General features: G+C 36.0%; 1 protein-coding gene across 2 annotated transcripts in view; it reads left to right on the forward strand.

Moving 5' to 3' along the window:
- Nucleotides 1-16,280, forward strand: part of RBL2 (RB transcriptional corepressor like 2) — a 51,624-nt gene that overhangs the window by 18,207 nt on the left and 17,137 nt on the right. The window contains exons 9-17 of one of the 2 annotated variants that reach the window (XM_058527816.1): nucleotides 731-897; nucleotides 3,606-3,715; nucleotides 4,430-4,533; nucleotides 7,088-7,141; nucleotides 8,584-8,748; nucleotides 9,500-9,611; nucleotides 12,032-12,301; nucleotides 12,505-12,785; nucleotides 12,877-13,053. In XM_058527816.1, coding sequence (XP_058383799.1) covers nucleotides 731-897; nucleotides 3,606-3,715; nucleotides 4,430-4,533; nucleotides 7,088-7,141; nucleotides 8,584-8,748; nucleotides 9,500-9,611; nucleotides 12,032-12,301; nucleotides 12,505-12,785; nucleotides 12,877-13,053 — 1,440 coding nt within the window. Of the gene's footprint in view, nucleotides 1-730; nucleotides 898-3,605; nucleotides 3,716-4,429; nucleotides 4,534-7,087; nucleotides 7,226-8,583; nucleotides 8,749-9,499; nucleotides 9,612-12,031; nucleotides 12,302-12,504; nucleotides 12,786-12,876; nucleotides 13,054-16,280 lie in introns of both variants that reach the window. The other variant, XM_058527814.1, reaches the window with a different exon arrangement.

Raw genomic sequence — 16,280 nt, forward strand, 5'->3', positions numbered from 1 at the left:
AGATGTTTTATTAGCATATGTATTCATGCTTAAATTCTTAGACATTGTCGTATCATTTTCATGTTTATATTCAAGAGTATCGACTTAAACTTATTTCTCTGAAGATTTATGTGCTTTAGGGGGAGAAAACTGTGATAGATTCTAGTAACTAAAGGTAAAGGAGGGGCAAGAAGACTGAGCACAGCTATTCTGCTTTAGGTTGTTTTCTACATCAGCTTATATTCTGCCTCTAGGAATGTTTGTTTTATCCTCTGTCTCTGAAGCATATTTGATAATTTAGATGGGCTTTTGTTAAATCATGGATTTCATTTGGGCCAGATTTAATTCACAGCTGTCTTTTGTCAATCTTTGAGTATTTACAAAAGTAGCGTTAGATGGGAGCTGTGAAATTCTGTTTCTCAGAGATATTCTTAATTTTTTAATGCTTATTTTTGCCTTCAGGCTTAAATTTTGAAGGAGGGATAATAGGGAAATATGCCTTATCTTAAAGATTAACTTTTAAGAGACAAACTTTTTAGTTGGCTAAAATACAAATTGCCCTTTCACACATCTTTACATGGATAGTGGTGGCTCTTAGTGGTGTTATGTTTAAATTCCAAAAATGGTGATATTTAAATCACTAAATTTACCAATAATGTAAAGATAAAGTCTGACTGGCTTGAATTCCCATTTGTGAAGTAATTGAAAGTCTTTCTGACCTAAAATAATGTTCTTTCTTTCCCCCCTTTAGTCTAAAGCACTTAGAATCTCCACACCACTTACTGGTGTGAGGTACATTAAGGACAACAGCCCTTGTGTGACCCCAGTTTCTACAGCTACCCATAGCTTGAGTCGTCTTCACACCATGCTAACAGGCCTCAGGAATGCACCAAGTGAGAAATTGGAACAGATTCTAAGGTTAGTTTGAGCCCTTCTTACCTTCTAAGATTTAGTTGTTGACCATTTTCCAATTTTCTGTTTTAATTTTTCACTATTAGTGCCTTAATTCACCCATTAATAATTTTATATCAGTAGCATGCTCAATCCTGTTGTTAGTCTGGAGAAGACATAGCAATATAAGATGTATGAAGAGATGATCATTTTTCCTCAGTATCTTAGTCTGTTGGGGCTGCTATAACAGAATACCATAGACTGGGTGGCTTATAAACAACAGAAATTAATTTCTCACAGTTCTAGAGGCTGGAAGTCCAAGATCAAGATGTCAGTAGATACAGTGTCTGATGAAGCCTCGGTCCTGGTTCATAGACAGCGGTTTTTTTGCTGTGTCCTCACATGGCTGGAGGAGGCAAGGGAGCTCTCTAGGGTTTCGTTTATAAGGACACTAATCTCATTCATGAGGGCTCCATCATTATGACCTAATCACCTCCCAAATGCCTTACCTCCAGACACCATCACATTGGAGATTAGGTTTCAACATATGAATTTGGGAGGCGGGGCACAAACATTCAGTCCATAGCACTCAAGTTTCTTTAATATAGTACAGGAGACAGTAACTAACAACGCCAGAGACTGTAGAATAAACCACCAATCTATCTATTACCAGCTGTTCTATCTTAAGATTTCAGGGAAAGAGGAGATCAGTAAAGATGGGAGTTGTCAGGGCCGGCCCCGTGGCTTAGTGGTTAAGTGCACGCGCTCTGCTGCTGGTGCCCTGGGTTCGGATCCCAGGTGCGCACCGACGCACCACTTCTCCGGCCATGCTGAGGCAGCGTCCCACATACAGCAACTAGAAGGACGTGCAACTATGACATACGACTATCTACTGGGGCTTTGGGGAAAAACAAAAGGAGGAAGATTGGCAATAGATGTTAGCTCAGAGCTGGTCTTCCTCAGCAAAGAGAGGAGGATTAGCACGGATGTTAGCTCAGGGTTGGTCTTCCTCACAAAAAAAAAAAAAAAAAAGATGGGAGTTGTCAAAGGACTTCATGAAGAGGATTGGACCTGAGCGAATTTCTGAAGGGTGGGTCAGATTTGAAAAGATAGAGAGTTATATTCATAACCGGTGTAAAACCACTATAACTTTTGTAACTCTGTAAAACACCTTAGCCTGAAAAGGAAGTTAACTGCCTTTAGTTCCTTTGATCTGCCTGAGACTGGTAGGAATATCAGTGAGCTTTAGTGAAAAGCACAATAGACTGAATCTCATTACCTGTGCATAATTTTTAGCAAATTTACTTGATAAAATTACCTCCAAGGCCCCTCCTAGTCCTAAAAGTTTATTTGATGACATAGGCCCTTATAGGAGCCCATTTTATTTCTAGTGATATGGTATAAGAAGGCCCAAATACACATATTAGTAATTTCCCACTCATAGCTAGACTCATTAAATACCAAGGCTGACTGATTTACCTTTACATTTTCATGAAGTCTACTTTATGCATAAACTTGGTTGTGATTAACACCCAACAGGCTATGTCTGTATGGCCTCTTCCTAAGTAATGTTTCTCAGATGGACACAGTTTCCTAGAATACCTAGTTTAAACTAGAAATCCTAGTTTCCCTAGAATTCAGAAGCATTTTATAAATACATTTTAGAAGCCCATCTTAATCTCTATATCTTCCAGATCTCTTTATAGTCTCTATCTAGGCATAGCAGCTTCTTTAATCTTAAATACCATTAGTGGGGTTAAATATTACCAGTAGATTCTAGATAAAACCAAAGGGTCCTGTTTTTTTGTTAAAAAAAGGGCCTATATGTGTGTTCATAAATAAAATTCTGCTTTCCTATGATATTCAGTAGCAATCTCTAGCAGGATTATAACTAATTTTTACTTTCTTTACAATTTTCTAAACTTATTACATTTTTACAATGAATATGTGTATTTATGATCAAGATAAAAACATAGTTGTTACAAAAGCCCACATGGAGACACTGTATAATAATGCTTCTGCATTGAACATACATTGCCTTTCTAGTAAAAAAAAAAAAAAAGTCAGTGAAAATAAACCTTGTTTTGGAAGGAAAAATGTAGCATGCCAGTAATGGTCTATGTGAGTCTGTGGTATAGATTATAGACCCCTTTGTTCTGTTTCCTTCCAGGATTTCTTAATGGGAGTTGCACTGCCCTCTGGGGACACAGTTGAGGGCAGTTTTGTTTGTCATCAGTGACTGCAGATGTCTAGGGTAGGTGGGGGCCAGGCACAGACATCAAATCTGGGGTACTGGTCAAGGTTGCTGAATTTACTGGAGTTAAAGGTACAGCTCCACACAAATATTTTTTTCACTCAAAATGGTAATACCAATACCCTTGATAAGGAAGTATGGGATCTCTTGGATTAATTTGGAAAGTGTATAGTTTCTGTTCAAAGTATTTTATATTTACAGGTTAGTCAAATTACAGAGTTGTAATAGTTTATCACTTTGTGACTTGGCAAGACCTTTATAATTTTATTTATTTATTTTTTCCCCCCAAAGCCCCAGTAGATAGTTGTATGTCATAGTTGCATATCCTTCTAGTTGCTGTATGTGGGACGCAGCCTCAGCATGGCCGGAGAAGCGGTGCATCGATGCGCGCCAGGGATCCGAACCTATAGGCGCACCTAACCGCTAAGCCACGGGGCCGGCCCAAGACCTTTAAATTAAATAATTTATTATTACTTTTTAGGACGTGTTCCAGAGATCCAACCCAGGCTATTGCCAACAGATTGAAAGAAATGTATGAAATATATTCTCAGCATTCCCAGCCAGATGAGGATTTCAATAATTGTGCTAAAGGTAAGACAATATTGTCTGTATTGTTCTCATCTTTGAAGTTAACTACATGGGGTCTTTTCTTGGTAACTGAGTCAGAAATATGAAGAAAAGATTTATGACTTTAGACTGAGGGCTAGAATATGCATGTCCAATTTTTTTGTCAACCAAGTGATTTCTGGGCCCTTCTCAGTAATAGAGAAATTTTAGACTGATACCTTTTTTTATGTTGGACTTAAGGTACTTTTTTGTTTGCAAAATCTTTAGTTTTCATTTGTAGACTAGGTATTAAATATAGAAGTACAGTGATTCTTCAAAATATTAAGAACAAAGACAAAAGAAATAGCTATTACATGCCCAGACTTGTCCTAGGAGTTGTTTGATGTTGTGAATCAGAACCAAGTATGAGTGGAATAGTAAACCAATTATATACCTCTTCGCCTAGAGCTGCTCTGTTCAAACATACAAAACAAAGGTGTGGATCTTAATGGAATGCTGTAATATTTTTTATGCACAATTTTAAATGCACAATTTTAGAAAAATCTTAAGTGTTAACCATGAAGAAAATTAAGGAATTTTAGGGATGACTAGAACAGCAACTATAGGAAGTGCATACATATGAAGTGTTGAGTTGTTTTGTAAATTTTATTTTGTAGGCAGGGGATGGGATGGACCTTCATTGTCCACAATATTTATTTTCTTTGCATGTGATTTTTGTGTTTTTTATTATTTATGCAGAAATTGCCAGCAAACATTTTCGTTTTGCAGAGATGCTTTACTATAAAGTATTAGAATCTGTTATCGAGCAGGAACAGAAAAGACTGGGAGACATGGATTTATCTGTGAGTAAATAACCAATGTATTGATTAGCACAATAAAATGTAGTTTCCTTTTGGCCCTTCTCAGCCAAAAAAAAAGCCATTATTGAAGAAATAATATATGGCTTTAAGGGAATCAGATTGGCACCTAAGGAAACTTCTGTTCTGAGTCCTCACTTAGTGTTTGTCGTCACAGCAGGCCATGTAATATTAGTTACAATTTCTGTGGATAGTAAGACTCTGTAGTCAGGGATTAAAACATTCAGACTTAGCCTTAATTGAGTTTTTATTTTTTATTTTATTTTATTTTTATAATTTTATTTTTTTTCCCCCCAAAGCCCCAGTGGATAGTTGCATGTCATAGCTGCACATCCTTCCAGCTGCTGCACGTGGGACGCGGCCCCAACATGGCCAGAGAAGCGGTGCGTCACTGCACGCCCAGGATCCGAACCCGGGCCGCCAGCAGCAGAGCGCGCGCACTTAACCGCTAAGCCACGGGGCCGGCCTCTTAATTGAGTTTTTAAATAACATAGAGTTTGTATTCAAGCCTTATATAGCAAGAATAAATTGAGTATTGACTAGATAGGACTTTAACATAAATATTCAGCCATTCCTCTTTGGCTAAGATAATTATTTTTCCTAGATTTTACTAGTTAAGGAATGTAAATTGATTTTTAAACAAGTGATGTTTACTTTTAATGACATCAATAAAAATAATTTTTTTAAAAACTAATTTTTTAAATAGTGTTTTAAAGAAAATTATAAAATTGATGAATAATTGTTCTAATTGCTTGTAACTATTTACATTTCTTTTTTTATACATAAAAATATGGCTGTAGGAATTTAAAAGGCTGTTTTATGACAAATTTTTTTATTTTGAAACATATACAGAAGGATGTATAAAACATAGCTACAGTTTAGGGTCGATAAGTGGATACCTGTATACTCACCTAAGAAACTTATTTAAAAAAATTTTTTTTATTGTGGTAAAATATACATAACATAAAATTTACCATTTTTAAGTACACAGTTCAATGGCATTAAGTACATTCAGAATGTTGTGCAACCCTCACCACTAGCCATCTTCAGAACTTTTTCATCATCCCAAACTGAAAGTCTATACCCATTAAACAGTGACTTCCCATTCATTCCTCCAGCCCCTGGTAACCTCTATTCTACTTTCTGTCTCTCTGAATTTACCTATTCTAGATACCTCATATAATCATACAATGTTTGTTTTGTGTCTGGCTTATTTCACTTAGCATAATGTTTTCAAGGTTCATCTATGTTGTAGCATGTATCAGAATTTCATTCCTTTTTAAGGCTGAACAATATTCATTATATGTATCACATATATATGTGAATATACCACATTTTGTTTATTCATTCATCTGTTGATGGACATTTGAGTTTCCACCTTTTGGCTATTGTGAATAACGCTGTTATGAACATCAGTGTACAAGTATCTGTTTGAGTCCCTGCTTTCAATTATTTTTGGTATATACCTAGAAGTGGGATTGGTGGATCATATGTTAATTTTATGTTTAACTTTTTGGGGAACTGCCATACAGTTTTCCACAGTAGCTGCACCCTTTTACATTCCCACTCACAATGCAAAAGGGTTCCAGTTTCTCCACATCCTTGTAATACTTGTTATTTTCCATTTTTTTAAGAAAATACTCATCCTAATCGGTGCGAAGTGGTATCTCATGGTGCTTTTGATTTGCATTTCCCTAGTGACTAGTGATGCTGAGCATCTTTTCATATGCTTGTTGGCCCTTTGTATATCTTCTTTGGAGAAATTTCTGTTCAAATCCTTTGCCCAGTTTTGAATTAGGTCATTTGCTTTTTTGTCATTGAGTTGTAGGAGTTCTTTATATATTCTGGATATTAATCTCTTATCAGATATATGATTCGCAAATATTTTCTCGCATTCTCTGGGTTGTCTTTTCACTTTGTTGTAGTGTCTTTTGATACACAAAAGTTTTTAATTTTGATGAAGTCCAATTTATCTATTTTTTCTCGTTGCCTATGCTCTTGTTGTCTGAGTAACTTTTTAATTCAAAAATAATAAATGTTTATGTACAATTTTGGAAAATTAATAAGCAAAAAAAAAAAAAAGAAGATGAAAATCATCTGTGATTATGTCACCCTGAGATAAGCATGTTGACTTTTGGTCCACGACCATCTAGCCAGTCACCTGCCTTCCTTCCAGCTCTCTTTTTATGACAGTGGCCTCTTACTGTAAATACTGTTTTATAACATCTTTCCATATCATTATACTGGTAAGCATCAGTGTATTTTGGTTAGGGATGTAATCTTTTTTATGATCTATATTTTACAGTGTGTAAGATTTTTGAAAGTTCTTATACACTCCTTTAATATATGTTTTTTGCTAAAAAATGGGCTTATTTATAAAGTTAAGAAAAGTTTTGTAAGAAAATAAGCATATACTTCTCACTAACTCAGAAAATAAGACTTCCTCAGAAAATAAGGTATTTTTATTTAACTTGACTGGGTATGAAATGTCTTAGAGTAGACTGATGTTTCTAAACGTTAATAACTTTGTTTTTTATAGGGCATTCTGGAACAAGATGCATTCCATAGATCACTTTTGGCCTGCTGCCTTGAGGTTGTCACTTTTTCTTATAAGCCTCCTGGGAATTTTCCATTTATTACTGAAATATTCGATGTGCCACTTTATCATTTTTATAAGGTATTTTTAAAAATCTGATACTGATACGGAAATTGTAGACGAGACTCAACTTCCTGTTGTTACCCATCTAGTTCATTTTAATATCTAAGTACATTTCTTCTATATTTAATTACATATTTAATAATTTCTATTCTGTTGGGAAGCAGAGAAGAAATAGAGTTAAGAACTATATAAATTCTTTTAATTTACTATAAAGACCTATTTTGGGTAAAAGCTTCATTGGATTCCTCCTTTTATCTAATAAAGGCTTTTAGAATATTTTCATTTTATGAGCTAAGAAGGCTTTAAAAAAGTAGCAAACATATCACTGACTCATCTTGTATAGTAACTTTCTTTTTTTATTTTATGGAAATTAAAGTGTCTTTCAGAAAAAAATGTTTTTTTCACATGTTATATACAGGCACAGAGTTACAGCGTTGATTTGGTAGTTGTTTCCTTCTTGATATTAATTTAGCATATGAATTTATCTTAATTCTCTCATACGGGAGTCAAAACTAATTTTTTTTTTTTGTGAGGAAGATCAGCCCTGAGCTAACAGCTGATGCCAGTCCTCCTCTTTTTTGCCGAGGAAGATTGGCCCTAGGCTAACATCTGTGCCCATCTTCCTCTACTTTATATGGGATGCCACCACAGCGTGGCTTGACAAGCGGTGCGTCAGTGCACTCCCAGGATCCGAACCTGTGAACCCCGGGCTGCGAAAGCGGAACATGCGCACTTAACCTCTATGCCACTGGGCTGCCCCAAAACTAATTTTTATAGTGGCATAGATTGAATGTTTAGAGGTTTTAAATATGAAATTTTAAGTGTAATATTTTTCAATCTAATTAGACAAGGCATGTTTTTTCATTTAAAATTTTTTGAAATATATCACTATATAAAAGATTTTATATAATTTTATATACAGTTTATTTTTATTTTTTTTTTATAATTTATTTTATTTTATTTATTTATTTTTTCCCCCAAATCCCCAGTAGATAGTTGTATGTCATAGTTGCACATCCTTCTAGTTGCTGTATGTGGGACGCGGCCTCAAGCATGGCCGGAGAAGCGGTGTGTCGGTGCGCGCCCGGGATCCAAACCCGGGCCACCAGCAGCGGAGCACGCGCACTTAACTGCTAAGCCATGGGGCCGGCCCATATATACAGTTTAAATAATTATTTATAAAGACAGTGAAAGGAAAAGCAGCTATTTCAAAATATTACTATTCTTTAAACTGGTAATTTTTGATAAATTGACTTTGTTGTATCTATAAATATGTAAAAAAATTTAAATTTACTCATTTTCCTTTCACACTTAATAAACAATTTTTTTTGAAAAAATTATTATTAAACAAACCAGGGCATTTTTCTTTATTACAGGTGATAGAAGTATTCATTAGAGCAGAAGATGGCCTTTGTAGAGAGGTAGTAAAACACCTTAATCAGATTGAAGAACAGATCTTGGATCATTTGGCATGGAAACCAGAGTCTCCACTCTGGGACAGGATTAGAGACAATGAAAACAGAGTTCCTACATGTGAAGAGGTTTGTGAAAATATCTTAACATCTTTCTATAACAAAAGTACATCAATATCTAGTCTGTTCATAATCCTCTTCCACAGAGAGCAGTTAAACTTAGTGTCTTCCTTATGGAGGGGTAGGAGGGTGACAGCTGGTTTTTTTTTTTAATAATTTTATTTATTTATTTATTTTTTCCTCCAAAGCCCCAGTAGATAGTTGTATGTCATAGTTGCACATCCCTCTAGCTGCCGTATGTGGGACGCGGCCTCAGCATGGCTGGAGAAGTGGTACATCGGTGCGCGCCCGGGATCCGAACCCGGGCTGCCAGCAGTGGAGTGCGCGCACTTAACCGCTAAGCCACCGGGCCGGCCCACAGCTAGGTTTTTTAATATGGTACGATCACCCTTATATCTAAGAGGAAAAAAGAGTCAGAAATAATTTGTGATTGCCCTAAGGTTTCAGTGACACAATAAGAATTCAGTGCTCTGTCTTGATTTCCTTATCAAGTTTCTGTACCTTAGAATGGCTGATATTATAATTCTCCACATCAGTAATGAAGGTTGATTCATATTTAGTATCCAATTATTAGGTTTTGAATTTTTTAAGCCTGCTAGAATTTTTTTTAACTTTAGTATAAAAGTGGAAAAGACAGCTGATTTATTTAGGTTGAATAACTGATGAGGCAAGATAGTTTTCTTTTGCCTTATATTATTATGTATTTCTAATTAAAATGCTCTTTTGAATAATGGCATTCTGTGTAAACAATTCTTTATAGGTCATGCCACCTCAGAACCTGGAAAGAGCAGACGAAATTTGTATTGCTAGCTCCCCTGTGACTCCCAGAAGGGTGAGTGAAGTTCGTGCTGATACTGGAGGACTTGGAAGAAGTAAGTTTAAAATACTAGGGGGAATATTTGGAGGCCTAATATCTGGGGATTTAAATTCCATCTAAAACAATAGGTGAAGTTAATAGGGTGTATATAGAAAAAAGTATTCCGTGCATTATAGTGTCAAATAGATCACTTAAAAGTAATGCTTTCAAAGAATATTTAAGAACACAGGAAAATGTATGATATAATAAGTGTCTTTAAAAAAGAGAATGCTATATATTAATATGATTCCTATATTTTAAGTGTATGTTTATCTATAAACATACAAAAGAGCTGAAAAACCAAACTGTTAAGAATGATTATTGTTTGTTGATAGAATTCCAGGTGATTTCTGTAAATTTTTTAAGATGAATATGAATTACTTTTAAAATCAGAAGAAACAGAAAAGCTTCTTCAAGATAGAGCTGTATCATCCAATCAGGCACAGACAAGCCAGTGAGCTAAGAGGTCTGCATGACCTGAGCTTGTTCAGCTGTGACTCTGGTCAGTTGAGCTGTGCTGCCCTGATTAATGTAACAGCAGTGCTGCCTCCAGAAGTGCACAAATGGGAAGTTTCGCTGTTGATCTGATTGCATTTTAGACAGCTCTTCATAACATCGGCCAGAGGCAAGGTTTAAGTTTACATACTTGAGATAAAACTACTTTTTAAAAAGCAATTCTGTAAATCCAGAAAGTTCTAAATCTTTGGATGCCATTAGAAGAATATTCTTGTTTCTAGATCAACTTTTTAATATAATTGATAAGCAGTGGCTATAGGAGAAAGATCAGTTTTAAAATCAGGAATCATGGGCCGGCCCGGTGGCGCAAGCAGTTAAGTGCGTGCGCTCCACTGCGGCGGCCCGGGGTTCGCCGGTTCGGATCCTGGGCACGCACCACTTGTTAAGCCATGCTGTGGCGGCGTCCCATATAAAGTGGAGGAAGATGGGCACAGATGTTAGCCCAGGGCCAGTCTTTCTCAGCAAAAAGAGGAGAATTGGCATCGGATGTTAGCTCAGGGCTAATCTTCCTCACACACACAGAAAAAAAACCAAAAACAAAATCAGGAATCACTGTCAGTGCATACTCAATAAATATAGATGATCTATATGAAAACTTCCTCATTTTTGAAAAAGGAGTCATAATGACTTAATTATTTTTCTGCATATTATCCACTCAGATCCATAGATTGGACAGCTGGTCTTTCTTAGTCCTATTTCTGTAGTTTTTCCTTCCCTAACCTATGGATTAGGACTTGACTTAAACTTTGTTTTCTTTGTACTTATCACTTCTCCATTTTCATGAGGTCTCTTAATACTTTAGAAGATAATGATCATAATGCGTGTGTGACTCTGCAGCTTTGTTCCAAATATAAATCCAGTAAGTTTATTTGCTTTTGTATCATCAGGAAATTGAAATGTTAAGCCACAGTGTATCAGTACTACTCCTGTCAATCCTCTTATGACCTCCCTACATATATTTTAAAAAGTTAAAAACCCACTGATGTGTAGTTTTTACAGCTGGACATGGAAGAGGGAAAGGAATGCTTACTTCTTAAAAATTCAGACATCGGTGTGAATACTTAAAAATAGACTAAACCATAATGGTTAATAGAGTTTTTATTTGGGATAATGAAAAAGTTTTGGAAAGAGATAGTGGTCACAGTTGCACAACACTGTGAATGTAATTAATGCCACTGAATTGTACACTTAAAAATGGTTAAAATGGCAAATTATATGTTATATATATTTATCACCATTTAAAAAAATTAATAAGGTAATATGCCAGAAACCATTGAATTGTACAATTTAAATGGGTCATATGTATGTGAATTATATCTCCATAAAGTGGTTTAAAAAAATAATAAACTAAGCTTAATGGAATCTAAAACATGTATGTCCATTCTTGCTGAAGAACATTATTGAGTTTCAGTAGTTTTCTATATATAGAAAAAGACAAAGATGAAAATTCATAAAACTGGCAAGAAATGCTTCCAGATGATACCATAGTAATATCAAGTCCATCAAGTCCTCGTATCAAGTAATGGCTTTACAGTGAAATCACATCTTACGTGGGTGTTAGGTAGAAATTGAATATGGTTGAAAATATCGTAGAAAAATAGATTAATTCTTTAAATTGCCCCTGAATCATTAATGCCCTGTGGTAGTGGAGGGCATCATCTAGTTTAGCAGAAGGTGGAGTGAAGAAGGGAGCACTGCAAGACAAGTAGAGAAAAATTTATTTCTTTAAATTTTGCTCTTAATAGTGTTGTTGAATTTTCATTAGTTGAATGTAGGTATGATGTAACTCCTGTAATTTTTGTTTGCTTTTTAAATTATGAAGTATTTCAAACACTGTAACTAGTTTTGAAAAGAACAGTTTGGATGGAAATTAGATCTCAGTCTCTTTGAGTTAAACTGTTTGATTTTTTTTGACCCTAGGCATAACATCTCCAACCACATTATATGATAGGTACAGCTCCCCAACAGCCAGCTCTACCAGAAGGCGGCTATTTGTTGAGAATGATAGCCCCTCTGATGGAGGCACACCTGGCCGCATTCCCCCACAGCCCCTAGTCAATGCTGTCCCTGTGCAGAATGTACCTGGGGAGGCTGTTTCTGTCACACCAGTTCCTGGACAGACTTTGGTCACCATGGCAACAGCCACTGTCACAGCCAACAATGGACAAACTGTGACCATTCCTGTACAAGGTAAGGAAAGCAGAGATGAGTGTTTGAGTTCTTTCTCTGTGGCATTTATTGGCAAGTTACCTGAGATTTGGCTGGAATGACAATATGAGACAAGAGTGGATGGAGGAAGGGGGTTAGGAGGGGGAGATATTGGAAACCTCTGCCTGGAGAACGTTGTATTATCAACTTTTCTGTGTGCTTTTATTCTTTGTAATAAACTGTAGGTATTGCCAATGAAAATGGAGGCATAACATTCTTCCCTGTCCAAGTCAATGTTGGGGGGCAGGCACAAGCTGTGACTGGCTCCATTCAGCCCCTCAGTGCTCAGGCCCTGGCTGGAAGTTTGAGCTCTCAACAGGTGACAGGAACAACCCTGCAAGTCCCCGGTCAGGTGGCCATTCAACAGATTTCTCCAGGTGGACAACAGCAGAAACAAGGCCCACCTATAACCAGCAGCAGTATTAGACCCAGGAGGACTAGCTCTTTATCACTTTTCTTTAGAAAGGTAATTTTTCATGTACCTTTACCAGGTCATGAGCTTGGGAAATATAAGTGTTAGATAAACAAAATCTGAAATGTTTTTCTTTATCTACTAGGTTTACCACTTAGCAGGTGTCCGCCTTCGGGATCTTTGTGTTAAACTAGATATTTCCGATGAACTGAGGAAAAAAATCTGGACCTGCTTTGAATTCTCTATAATTCAGTGTCCTGAACTTATGATGGACAGACATCTGGACCAGTTGTTAATGTGTGCCATTTATGTAATGGCAAAGGTGAGTACCATTTGGAATATAGAAGGAAAAGTAAAGGTGCTACTTCCTTACTCTCAGAACACTTTTTTTTTTTTGCCAGTTTTATTAAGAAAGAATTGACATAGACATCACTGTATAAGTTTAAGGTGTACAGCACGATGGTTTAATTTACATATATTGTGAAATGATTACCACAGTAGGTTCAATCAGAACACTTTCAACAGCTTTACTGAGATATAATTCTCATACCGTATAATTCACTCATTTAAATTGTACAACTCAGTGGATTTTAGTATAGTCACAAATATGTGCAATCACCACCACAGTCAATTTTAGAACATAATATTCCATTGTAGGAATATGTTTTGTTTATCCATCAGTTGATGTACATTTGGGTTGTTTACAGTTTTTTGCTAGTATGAATAATGCTGCTTTGAACATTTGTGTACAAGTTTTTGCATGGACATGTTTTCATTTCTCTTCGGTATTAACCTAGGAGTGGATTGCGGGGTCTTATGGTAACTCTGTGTATAACCATTTGAGGAGCTGCCACACTATTTTCCAAAGTCACTGCACCATTTTACATTTCCATCAACAGTAAGTGAAGGTCCTGATTTCTCCACATTCTCATCAACACTTCTTGTTATCTTACTTTTTAGAAATAATTTAAATTGAGGTGAAATTCACATAACATAAAATTAGCCACTTAAAAATGAAGAGGTCAGTAGCATTTAGTATATTCACAATAGTGTACACCCACTACCTCTATCTAGTTCCAAAACATTTCCATCCCTGCAAAGTCAAACTAAATACTCATTAAGTACTTTCTCTCTATTCTTCCTCCCCCTAGCTCCTGTCAACCGCCATTCTACTTTCTGTCTCTATGAATTTGACTACTCTAGGTGCCTCATATAAGTGGAATCATGCAATGTTTGTCTTTTTGTGACTGGTTCATTTCAGTTAGTATAATGTCCTCAAGATTCATCTATGTTGTAGCATGACTTATAATTTCCTTCCTTTTTAAGGCTGAATAATATTCCATTGTATGGATAAACCACATTTTGTTTATCCATTCATCCACTGATGGACACTTGGGTTGCTTCTACTTTTCGGCTATTGTGAATGATGCCATTATGAACATGGGTATACAAATATCTCTTTGAATCTTTGGTTTCACTTCTTTTGTGTATACACCCAAACGTAGAATTACTAGTCATATGGTAATTCTATGTTTAATTTTTTGAGGAAGTGCCATGTTGTTTTTCACAGCAGCTGCACCATTTTACATTCCCACCAGCAATGCACGAGAGTTCCCATTTCTCTAAATCCTTGCCAACTTATTTTCCTTGTTTTTATTATAGCCATCCCAGTGGGGGTATTGACTGGTACTGTATTGTGGTTTTGATTTGCATTTCCCATGGATGTTGAGCATCTTTTATTGTGTCTGTTGGTCATTGTTTGACTTTTTGATTCTGGCCATACCAGTGGGTGTGAAGTGCTGTCTCATTGTGGTTTTGATTTGCACTTCCCTGATGACTAATGATGTTGAGCATCTTTTCATTTGCTTACTGGTTATTTGTATATCTTCTTTGGAGAAATATCTGTTTAAATCCCTTGCCCATTTTTGAATTGGGTTGTTCGCTTTTTTGTTGTCAAGTTGTAGGAGTTTTTTGTAGATTCTGGATGCAACTCCCTTATCAGATATATGATTTGCAAATATTTTCTCATTTTCTTCTGTGTGTTATTTTTTCACTTATTTGCTAGTGTTATTTGAAGCATAAAAGTTTTTAATTTTCATGAAGTCAGTTTATCTATTTTTTTCTTTTGTAGCTTGTGCTTTTGGTGTCATATCTAAGAATACCTTGCCAAATCCAAGATTAATCCTCATTTTCCTCGGCGAGTTTTATAGTTTTCTCTCTTACATTTAGGTCTTTGATCCATTTTGAGTAATTTTTATATACATATGAGGTAGGGGTCCAACTTTGTTCTTTTGCATGGGGCTATCCAGTTGTCCCAGCACTATTGTTGAAAAGACTATTGTTTCTCAATTGATAGATTTGGCACCCTTATCAAAAATCAGTTGACCATAGGGGCCGGCCCCAAGGCCTAGTGGTTAAGTTCAGTGTGCTCCACATCAGCGGCCTGGGTTCAATTTCTGGGCGCAGACCTAAAACACTTGTTGGTGGCCGTTATGTGGGGGAGCCCTACATACAAAATAGAGGAAGACTGGCACAGATGTTAGCTCAGGGCGACTCTTCCTTAGCAAAAAAAAAAAAGTCAGTTGACCATAGACACATGGGTTTATTTCTGTACTCTCAATGCTATCCCACTGATCTATACATTATATTTCCTTATGCAGTACCATACTCTCTTGATTACTGTTGCTTTGACATAAGTTTTGAAATCAGGGAATGAGAGTCCTACTTTTTTCTTCTTTTTCAAAGTAGTTTGGCTAGTCTAAGTCCCTTGAAATTCTTTTTGAATTTTAGAATCAGCGTGTCAATTCTGACATGTCACAAAGAAGTCAGCTGGGGTTCTGATAGGGATTGTGTTGAATCTGTAGATCAATTGGGGGAGTGTTGCCATCGTAACAATTTTGTCACCTTCTGATCCATGAACATAGGATATTTTTCTATTTATTTAGATCATTTTTAATTTCAGCAGTTTTGCAGTTTTCATAGTATAACTTTCATATCTTTTTTAACTTTATTCTTATGTATTCTTTTTGATGCTATTATTAAATGTAATTGTTTCATTTTTGATGTGTTCATTGCAAGCATATAGAAATGCAACTGATTTTTGTATGTTTATTTAATATCCCAAACCTTGCTAAACTCATTTATTAGTTCTACTTTAGTAGATTCCTTAGGATATTCTATGTCCAAGATCATGTAATCTGCTTATAGAAATAGTTTTACATCTTCCTGTTCATACTGGATGCCTTTTATTTCTTTTTCTTTCCTAATTACCGGAGGTTCTAGCCAGAACCTCCAGTATTTCTTTTATGTTGAATAGAAGTGTTGAGAACAGAAATTTTGTCTTGTTCCTGATCTTAGGAGGAAAGCATCTAGAATTTCACCATTAAAGTATGATATTAGCTATGATTTTTTTCATTGATGCCTTTTTTTTTTTTTTGAGGAAGATCAGCGCTGTGCTAACATCTGCCAATCCTCCTTTTTTTTTTTTTTTTTTTTCCCCCGCGGAGGAAGAGTGGCCCTGGGCACATCCATGCCCATCTTCCTCCACTT

This window comes from Diceros bicornis, chromosome 32 (assembly GCF_020826845.1).
Source record: "Diceros bicornis minor isolate mBicDic1 chromosome 32, mDicBic1.mat.cur, whole genome shotgun sequence".
NCBI classification, from domain to species: Eukaryota; Metazoa; Chordata; class Mammalia; order Perissodactyla; family Rhinocerotidae; genus Diceros; species Diceros bicornis.